This window comes from Halyomorpha halys, unplaced genomic scaffold (genome assembly GCF_000696795.3).
Source record: "Halyomorpha halys isolate HHAL.00 unplaced genomic scaffold, Hhal_1.1 Scaffold238.1, whole genome shotgun sequence".
Lineage (NCBI taxonomy): Eukaryota > Metazoa > Arthropoda > Insecta > Hemiptera > Pentatomidae > Halyomorpha > Halyomorpha halys.
In genome coordinates this window covers 240,260-250,975 of record NW_027107468.1, presented here as the reverse complement: position 1 = coordinate 250,975, position 10,716 = coordinate 240,260, and the positions used below count along the sequence as shown (strand labels likewise).

Here is a 10,716-nt window from a genome sequence, read left to right as displayed (position 1 = left end):
AAAAAATTGTGTTAGTTCTAACTGTACACCCGACCATCTTCTCTTCATACATATTATCCATGGTCATCATTAAAAATACACAGTGGCTATTTTGAAAAGTCTGGGATTTTAGGGCTACCCTTATTTCGGGAGTGGTAAACTTTTTATTATTGTCATTTGCAGATAGTTTTAGATTAGAATCCATTGAAAGAAATTAGTTAAAAATTACTTCTAGGTTGACTAGAAATTTTACTAGACTATAATATCACCAAGTGGAAATCCCTTGAGGTATCCTCTAGCTCTGCCAGCAACCCCTTCTACCTCTTTAACAGACCTTAACTTTTTTATCAAATAGGAGTCGTTAGTTTTGTTTTGCTACATTTTCTGTTTTAAATATTTCTTAATTTTTTAAAAATATTTTTATCACTTATTTAATATTGTTAAAAGATTAAACTTATTATCCAAAAGTTTTTACCAACTGTCTACTATTCAATATTTAATTTTAATGTGCCAATACATACATAAAATACATAAATGCATTTATGCATTTGTTGATCTGTTGATAGTTCTAGAAGAGATTACACTTATTAGCAATACCTTATTATGATATTTAATTTACCTACTTTAGAGCCAAAATAGATAAATTAGATCACCAAGTTGTTTCAGTAAGTGGTCGCTACCCAATATAATTATTTTCTCGAGGAAAATTTCCCAACCAACTATCCCCCCTTGTGATGGTTTGAAGAGAAGGTGACTAAAGCTCATAGGCTAAAACCTAGTAGTAGAACTTTAAATCTGACCCTCTAAAGAACATTTGGTATAGACCCACCTTAATGTTTATTGCCAACATAGTAGTATCAGCCTGTTGGGTTCAAAATTTGCTTAAAATGCCCAGACCTTTTCAGCCCTAGCTCCAGGTTAATAAGAATTTGTTTAATCAAATTAACGCTTCATATTAAACTTACACTTACCAATTTAAAAATATAACATTAATCAATTTTTAATTTATTCTTATCCAAAGTTCTTCTTCTGCTGCTATGCACTAGACTAGGCTGGTGAAAAAGAAATAAATTCCTTAAATAATTTTAAATAGGTACGGAAAGAAAAACAAAACAATTATAATATGAATATTTATTGTAATAATAGTATACAACAGTATTGAATAAATAAAACAAGGCTTTTCATTATAAACTAAGATTTTAGTTTCATTCTGTTAGAAAAATATGACAACCTAATAAGTAATAAGTGTATTCTTAGTAGATTTATATTCTTTTGTTATATACATATATTTTAATTATTTAGAAGTAACATAATAATAAGATAGTTTTTACATATGTTATAAAATAAAACATATACTTCATTATAGATATTATGTACAATACTATGTACATTATTTACAATTCAAATTTACATCCCAAATAAAAAGTCCAAATTAAAAATTAACAGAAAAAATGAAATTTATAAAATAAGCAAATGATTCACAACAGGAAGGCATAATAAATTTAAGTTTAGTGTCAAGATTGAGGAAAATGAGTAAGAATCTCAAGGCTCCCTCATACACACACAATAGAAACAACAATATAGTATCCAATGAATGTATCCAAAGATAAACTAGATTTCATATCACTTAGGCAGAGATTTGCCCAACATATCAACGGAAGGACTGATTTCCAAATTTTCAATCAACTATTTATCCCAAAGACCAAGTTCCCTCATTTTAGCTTGGAAGTACCTAAACAGAAATAAAATAATGTAATACATATAAATATGTTAAAATGGATTTAGTGAATGACACAATTTCTTCCTTATTAGGATTATTAAATAAATATGTTTTTGTAAGTAATGTGATTATTTGTAAATATGTAAGGACTAGTTGCTCTGTTACTAAGCAATCTCAAAATTACTAGAATTATTATTTACTAGAGGCTGCTAGCTAGCTACATGTACTCATGCATGCTTGAGAACCTTAAGGAAAAAGTAGGCATCAAAAGAAAATGAATTGAAATAGTATTTTTTTGTATAGAAATACAAGTCATGTACTGGTTAAGTTAAATTACATTGTTAATCAGCCATAAGTGCAGGCACTTTAACTACGGTAATATGAAATAAAAATATACTAATAAATGATTACCTATCAAGGGTCTTTGCACACATGAAATACTCTGTTTCTGGTGAGTTGTATACTCGGCAATTATTAAAAATTCTCTGCATGTCAGCAATAAACAAACGTCTTGATGTATAATAACCAGCCTTAAGTCTCTCTCCAACAGTACGCAAATCTTAAAATAAAAAAAAATTATTTAGAAAAAAATTACATCAAATAATTTTTCAATATTAAACCAAACTCTCTTCTCATAACATTTTATATGATGAACAGCCATAAAAGAAACATAATATCCATAAAAGAATTCCAGAAAAAATAAAAGTAATGTAATACAATTAGTTATTTTTAAATTAGCCAGTAAAAATATTGTTGGGTAAGTGACAAGGTTAAGATTTATAATCTTATTAATGAGTTCAAGAAAGTTTTATTATTCAGGACTGCGGAATATTATTAATGCCAAGAAAGAAGTTGGCATAATAGGTAGAACTTAAAATGGACCGACAAGATGAAAGGAAAGTACCTGTTATTGTCTCGGCTTGGTATTAAATAATACTAACATTCTAGCCTTATTAAAAATACCTCATAAAAAGTACCAATACCCCAACAACAGTCAAGTGTTCTAATTAATGAATTTCATGCAATATCTATAGTATCAATACATAAGGCCGAACAAGTGTTCAAAATGGAATACAAAATCGATGAAAGTCTTAACATGATTCTATTTCATTCATGAAAACTCAATTTGTCATCACTTCGAATACCATAGAGAGTAAAACACTTAATTAAAAATGTTGTGCAGGCCAACTTTATTGGACTGCCTTATACACAGCATACTTAACATATGACAAGTGAAGCACAATTTTTTTTAATCTTATTAATATAGCCACAGCATAATTTTTTTTAAATTGTCACATTATAAAAATGTTTACATTACGTACTAAAGTTATAATATGATTTATTTTTTCCTTTTTATTATTTATTAGTTCTTCCCTTACACATTTTATGATTATTTTATTCTGGCTTTTTATTGTTCTTTAATTTTTCCATTATTTCAATTCTAAAGATTTTCTCTCTTTTTTTCCATCACACATAAAAATAAATTTAAGTCAAAATTATAAAGATTATATAAACATTGCAAATATAGTAAAAAAAATAAATACATACATAAAACCTGTTGAAATCACTCGTTAGTGTTATTGCTTAGAATACCTATCTCATAGTTTTTGTACCTGCCATATTTAACATTAGATACAAATTTCTTTGTAGCTATGTGTATGTGTGCATATGTATCATAGTTAATCCATAGATTACTGAGATGACTCATATAGGTATCCTAAGCGATTCTGCAAACTACTAGTAAGCAGAAAATGTGTTAATGTATACCAATTACAACCAAAACTATTAGAGGCCATGGTGGCTGAGCATATTAACAGTACCACTAATGCTCCTGTCAGAACCAATTTAAATCTAGGCCTCATCTGGAAAGACTAAATTCACTATTTCATTACCAAAATAATTGTACTTAAATTCATTGTTGACATTAAGTCTCCATTTTGACTTAATGACTCTGATGTAAACAATGCATCTATCTCTGCATTATTTGACCGTTCCTTTATTTAATTATTTATACCAACTATCTCTGCTCTTCATTCCGTTTTATAAATTTCAGTGAAAATATAAGAGGAAAAATTGTCATTTCTATTCTGAAGCTCAGGAACAAAAACAATAAGTGTGAAAGGAGGAGAAAATGTGGTACATCGTAACACAGCAGGGTAGTTTTTTGATTGAGGTGATTCAATTTACTTAAGAATAGTCTAAAAAAAGTAGTTCTTCAGAGGTGGATGATACTGAATTGCTTTAGTTTTTCAGTCAGGATAAATTGATATGAGGATTTCCTATGCTACATTAAATTGCTATCTAAACAAGCTTAATGTCTGAAATGTACGAAAAAGACCACATTCTCATGAATATTCAGTCACCTGATAAGTTGATATGTGTAAAATTTTGTTAAAAATATAAAAGATGGTAGATTTTGAAAACAAATTAAACAAGTTAAGAAAAATAGATAATAAAAAAAAATCGTATGAACAGAAAACTATACAGAAACTAGGCCAAGCGATTTAAGGTGATGTTTCCAAGATCTAAATGGAAAATATGTTATGCTTTGTGTTTAGTGGAATTATGAGGGTGTTTTGCAGTTTAAGCTGGTTACAGTTGGTAGGGCTATTGGCAATGAGCTTTAGCATGAACAGATGTAGTGGCTATATAAAGTTTTAAAAGAGAAGTAACTGCCTTCGGTCAATCAGAGTGAAGTGAATTACTTTAGTTTACTTTTATTTGGTCAATCGGAATGAAGTGAATTACTTAGTTTACTTTTATTTCAAGTTATCTATTCTTTTACTCTGTTAAATTATTTTAGTTTGTATTTTTTTAAGCCCTGAAAACATGGGCTCATAATAATTTGAGTTATTTTGACTGCACCCAGACCATATTTTATATTTAAATACTTATTTTGTACACTAGTTTTACTCTCTATCAATTTTATTCTTATCTTTCTTTTTGTATAATTCTCAACTCCTTGTACTATGCTCATTATTTATTCATCAATATTAATTATCACTTTTTCTTATTAATTATTTCTATTTCAGCCTTGACGGCCTACATAAATTATGAATTATTAAATTAAAAGGTACTAAAAATGAAAATATTCTTTAAAAGATTTTTTTTCTATAGCAGTTCTAAAATCTGAAATATAATATACCACTGACAATAAAAGAATTTTAGTAAAATAATTATAACTGTGACAAATAGACATACTCACCCATTGGATACTTTATGTGATCATAGTAATCTGGTGCTACTATTTTATCCACGGGTTTTTGAAAAGGCCAAGCCATTTCATGGTTCTTCACCTAAACAAAGTTTGAGATAATGTAATTTCATAAAAAGAGAAAATGAATAAATATAGCATAATATGTACAGAGCTAAATTTGCAGCAAAGATTCACATTAACTAAAAACGGGAAGAGGAAATTTAAGTTAACAATCTAGTTAACTCAAGGAACATTGAAAAAGTAGCTAAAATTGGAAAATAGCATGAAACCTAGCCTCTCCACTCTAAGATAGCCTAACTTGTCTTATCTTAAAAAAATTATAGCGAGTATTGAGCAGTGTACTACATGTTACAATCTCTCAAGAATAGATCACAGCACCAACAATTAATAGAAGGGACGGCTACCCAGCTTACCTGCATCGTATAAAATAATCATTAAAAATTATTTTTAAAATACTAATTCAGTCCAATCTATATAAATAAAAATGTAATGTTCATTTGTTACTTTAGGAAGATTTTTAGCTATTAAAATCCTAGATTTATCCAGTAGTAATAAAGTAATCATCAAACTTAAACATCAATTGGGCATAACTCAAAATTTAAATGTTTTTTCATACAATGTATATGAGAGAATATAATAGGTAATGGGAATACCTAAGCAAAGAAAATTACAGCATTCAAATCAGAGAAGCATCAAAAAAGATATAGTCAATTTTCTATATCACATATACATTAGGTTTTAAATCTGTTACTTGAATGGGAAGATAAATTCCCAACAAAAAATCATTAAAATCACAAATTTAACAAAGATATGGCTGAATATTTTTAAAATTTGGCCATAGAATGGCTAGACATAAAAATTTATAACATATATAAGTAAATGTTTTATTTCAACTAAATTGATGTCAAACTGTCAATTGTGTTCATTCAATCAATATATTGTATTTACTCAAATATAGCAATAGCGAAGTATTGCTGGGTTAGCTATTATCTATAAATATATAATCAATAAGGCTTAAAACCACAAAAAATTATTTTATAGCTTAAAATTAACTATGATATATATATTTATTTATTCAATACATGCGAGTGAAAACAACTTCATTAATCAATCAACCCACCATAAATCAAATTTAACTTACTGTATTCAAAACATTTAAAAGAGCCTTCTGCAGAGTTTCTGGATCAGTAGGTTCTTCAATTAACCTAGAAACTCTAGTAGTTCGTACAACAGGCCGCCAACCTATAAGGTAATAATAATAATAAAAATATAACAATGTAAAATACAACATAGTATATTGTAATACTATAAACATACCTGTTTCTCTAATACCAGGGATTTCTTCTATATGTATATATCTCACGTCTTTAAAGCATGTCAAACCAGGATGAATTTTTTCCACTTTGTCTTTTTTCTCTTCTATTAGCCTTTTTAAAATCTAGAAGTATTTTAAATAGTATACATAAGCAGTTGTGAAACATAAGTAATTAATAAAATATTATAAACAGACAAAAAAATACTAGAGATAAAAAAGTGAAAAACTTTTACAATAAAAATCTAAGCGACTAAGATATCTTTAGTTTAAAAAATCCAAACGTTTCTGGCATACAAGAAGTCACAATTATACTCTTTCTATGAAGAAACTAATTGGAATGCAATTACATATAAATGAAAAGTCATGCTGCAGTCAAGTTCTGTCCGTGTATATGATAAGAGATGTATAATAAGTCAATTAAAAAATACTAATAAATCGAAAGATAATAATAAGAAGCACAACAAAAGGTTTTTAATTTCCCTCCTTAGGTTAACCAGTTGCAACCCTGAAGTTGACACCTCATAGTAGGCAATAAATCCATTTTGAAATAAGTTAAGGTAATGTATTCTTCCTCAGGCTAATTGTTTTTGGTCAAATAGTACATCGTATTTTTATTGAGGCAATAGGAGTCCTGGTCACAGAAGACTTTAGGAGTACAGCCTTAGAAAAAATACACAGATAAGTGTAAAATTATTTTTAAAATGTGCCGACATTGCATGCCTTCTTGAGGGTGATGAGACAAGTATTCCAAATCAAGTTATTCCTTAATCAGAAATACTGGACTCATTATTCTCATTAAGGCCTGCAAAGTCAGCACGCATTAAAAATAAGTTATTATTATGTTATCTTTTATGCCTGCACTAACCATCTAACTTTTTAAATTACATATCCAGTCTATGATATATTCACCATAATAGTACTACTCGAGTGAAAAGACTTGGTCTGAGAAATAATAAAGAAATTATATTAAAAATAAATATATACTCATCTGCATGTTTTTTTTTTTTAAAACCAACTAACCACACCTTCAACTAATTTTTCCAAGTACTTTTATTCTTTGCCTACCTTATAGAGTGTAAATTTACCCTTCTTTATGCCATATACCCTTTCATATATTATAAAATCATTTCAGACAGTAGTACTTCACGTTTCTATGTTGGGATGAGCATTGTTTTAACCTTTATTCTGATGTAGTATAATGTTTGTGGTATGTGAGGAAAGTTTTTGTGTGGAATGGATAATTTAGTCAATCTTGTTCAACTAGTATTCAGAGTTTTAATGGACTCTTTGATTAGAAATCACCTAACAAAAGATATTGGAGTCTTACAACAGGTTAACCCCTCACATGTTACCTGGTTTATATGAGGGTGTCTAAATGATGCATGCGCTTGACTGTGGCACACAATATCTTTACAAACACATCTGCTAAAGAAATAGAACAATAATGTTGACTATGCTGACCTACAGAAAAACTGTGGAATACATAAGAGAGCCAGTCACTTGCTAACAATAAGTACAATTAATGCAAAAACAATTTAGGTAACAAAATAATTGATTAAGATTCAATTAGGTGAGCAAATTAAAAAATACAGTAAATAATATTACAACCCCATACATACTTGTAAGATATGCTAAGAAAAGAACAGTAAATAATATACCTCTTTTTGCTTTCTTATCACTGATGAAAGTTCTGTATACACAATCCTAGGATTTAGCTGGCAGTGCATTAAAGTGGCTCTATCATAGTCCTTAATAAAACCTTTATACAATGAACTGTCCATTTTAATATCCTTATTGAATCCTTGTTTCTTAAAATAACCTAATGCAAAGATAGGACACATTATTTCTAAACTCTAATTAAATAATTCATTAAATATAGCCAAATAATAAAAAGCAAAAGATAAGTTATGACATGATGAAAAGTAGTTATTTACAATACTTAGTAACAACAGACCAGAATCTTGTTAAAGGTAATTCAACATTTATATTTAATAAAGATGTTCAAATTATTTTTATTAAGTTTTAATACATATAGAGCACAAAACCTGTAAACTGGGCTCGCATTCAACGTCCTTTGTACTAACCAATCTAGTGAGTGGGAAAAAATAAAAAGTAAAGAAAAGAATGAAATGGAAGAGGAGAGATATGACTAGTGACACATTTATCAGCAGGAGTCTGGGTATAATTATTTACATAGCGCTTGTGGGTTGCCTGATAACAATAGTTTGTATCACAGAGCAATGTGAAAGATGTCTTTGACGTCAGTAAGAAAAATCATTCACTATAAAACTATTCGGTTGATATTCAATTTATTACAAAATACAACGTGAATTAAGTGAATATTACAACCTAAAGCAAGATGAGTCCATGATATCAATTAAACTTGTCACTAGATAAAAAATCTTGAGCGGTGCACCACATTTTATGATTTTCTAAATAAAAATTTTTTGAAGACTATGAAAGGCGAAAATTATGAAATTTTTTAAAAAATTTTTCTGTGTTCTAATAATTTGCATTTTAAGGTTTCTCATGGTGGAAATAACCAATATAAATTTATATGAAATTCCTGTCAAGAATACAGTTTACAGAAAGTTAATGAGGCTGTAATGCAACTAGGAAAGACTGGTCTTGGTTTTTCCTGTCCATATCGGATGTCTCTATTGTTTCTGTTTTCTCCTTTGGTTATTCATAAAATTCTTTAATATCTTTTACTTATCTACAAAATGTGAATAATCGATTATAAAGTGGCACTTCCAGGTCAGTCGATTTTAACGAAAATGTTGAAACATCCCAGGCATATACCCGCCATGAATATGTATATTCAGTTTTTGAGATAGTATGTTTATGTATGGATGTACACACGGACAGACCATTTTGTGAAACTTAGTTATGTGGACTATAGGGACCTCAAAACGTATATTTCAATCAAAATACTTAATTATAATACTTTTCTTATTTAGGTGGTAAAAAAAATAAGAATTTTACAGAATATTAAAAATAAAATAAAAAAATTACAAAGGTAATAATGGAAACAATATTATCAGAATAATATACCTATAGCGAATTTATCAGCATAAGTTAAAAAATTTAAAACTCCAATACGAATATGATATTCCTTCAAGTGGTTCATCAAATGAGATCCGTAACCTTTTAACTGTTCTGAACTGTTTACAGCACAAAATACAATTTCAGAAAAACCTTGACTAGGAAAAAGGCGGAAACATATGCCTTTACATTATAATTCAGAAAATAATATTAATTACTATTATTTCTTGATTTCTATTTTTCCTTTAATTTGCTGTATTTTCAATTATGATGGGAAGAGTTAAAATTATAGTTGAATATTATAATTTTCAGAATTAAATAAATGAAAGTGCACTTACGGATCAAATACCAGCCTAGATATATATTCTATCGGCATACGAGGAAGCTGGTGAAAGAAAACACTCTGTAATCCTATAAGCCTAAGCATGGTTGTTCGAGATGCTGGTTGGTCAAGAGAATTGGAAACAAGGCATACTTCTATTTGGCCTGTTTCTTCCTGAGCTTTTGCTATCTCCACAGGAGGGGCTGCCTCCTTAAAAACTAACTAGAATAATTATTTATAATTAGATTTACTGGGATTTAAAATTGAGGATCAGTTGATAGTTACAACCACAATTACTTTTTACCAACAACAGTAGTTGTAACCTAAAACTAAAAGTACTGTAGTTGACAAATAGTAGCTATGGGGTGCCAACTACTAACTACAGAAAGTAGTTACAGTTACAACTACTGTTATATATATATATGTATATAATTTTTTTAATAAAACTTACGTTTGAAGTATGACCAGGATCAGACATTTCGGAAAGAATTTGTTGAATGACTGATTCAGGAATGTCATCATCATCTTCTGAGGATAGATTTTTTTTTCTTTTACCGTCAACTTTCTTTCCTTCGGCACTAAGCATGCATAACAATTGAGTTGATTAGAAATTAAATAACAGGCTTGTTGAAATAAGAAATGTTAACCAACAAAATAAATTCAAGATATACTGTCATGTACATTTCTATAATTATAATAACTTAATATTTTCAGGTATCTAAAATTTAAACTTATATTTTATTTAAATATTAAAAAGCCAATTAATTAAAATGTGTATTTTGTCTGGTTTTTAACAGTTCTATTCATATTAGAGTTGTTTTATGAACTAAGCCCAGTTTTGTTTATGTTCTGTACCTAATTCTGATTAGTCTTGCTCTTTATCCTACATATTTATATTTTCATTATGATTATTTTAATTAAACAAGAACTTTTTAACAATAAATTCATTTTGAAATAAGTTAAGGTAATGTATGGTTTTCCTATGCTACATTAAATTGCTATCTAAACAAGCTTAATGTCTGCAATGTACGAAAAAGACCACATTCTCATGAATATTCAGTCACCTGATAAGTTGATATGTGTAAAATTTTGTTCAAAATATAAAAGATGGTAGATTT

At 28.4% G+C, this 10,716-nt stretch overlaps 1 protein-coding gene across 1 annotated transcript in view; it reads right to left on the bottom strand.

The window, feature by feature from the left end:
* Positions 1-1,095: 1,095 nt before the first annotated feature.
* Positions 1,096-10,716, bottom strand: part of Gcn5 (Gcn5 acetyltransferase) — a 23,326-nt gene continuing 13,705 nt past the window's right edge. The window contains 9 exon segments of the mRNA XM_067045796.1: positions 1,096-1,711; positions 2,111-2,258; positions 4,905-4,995; positions 6,058-6,158; positions 6,234-6,354; positions 7,890-8,050; positions 9,286-9,502; positions 9,611-9,820; positions 10,050-10,176. Of these exon segments, the coding sequence (XP_066901897.1) occupies positions 1,666-1,711; positions 2,111-2,258; positions 4,905-4,995; positions 6,058-6,158; positions 6,234-6,354; positions 7,890-8,050; positions 9,286-9,502; positions 9,611-9,820; positions 10,050-10,176 (1,222 nt within the window). The 3' untranslated portion in view covers positions 1,096-1,665.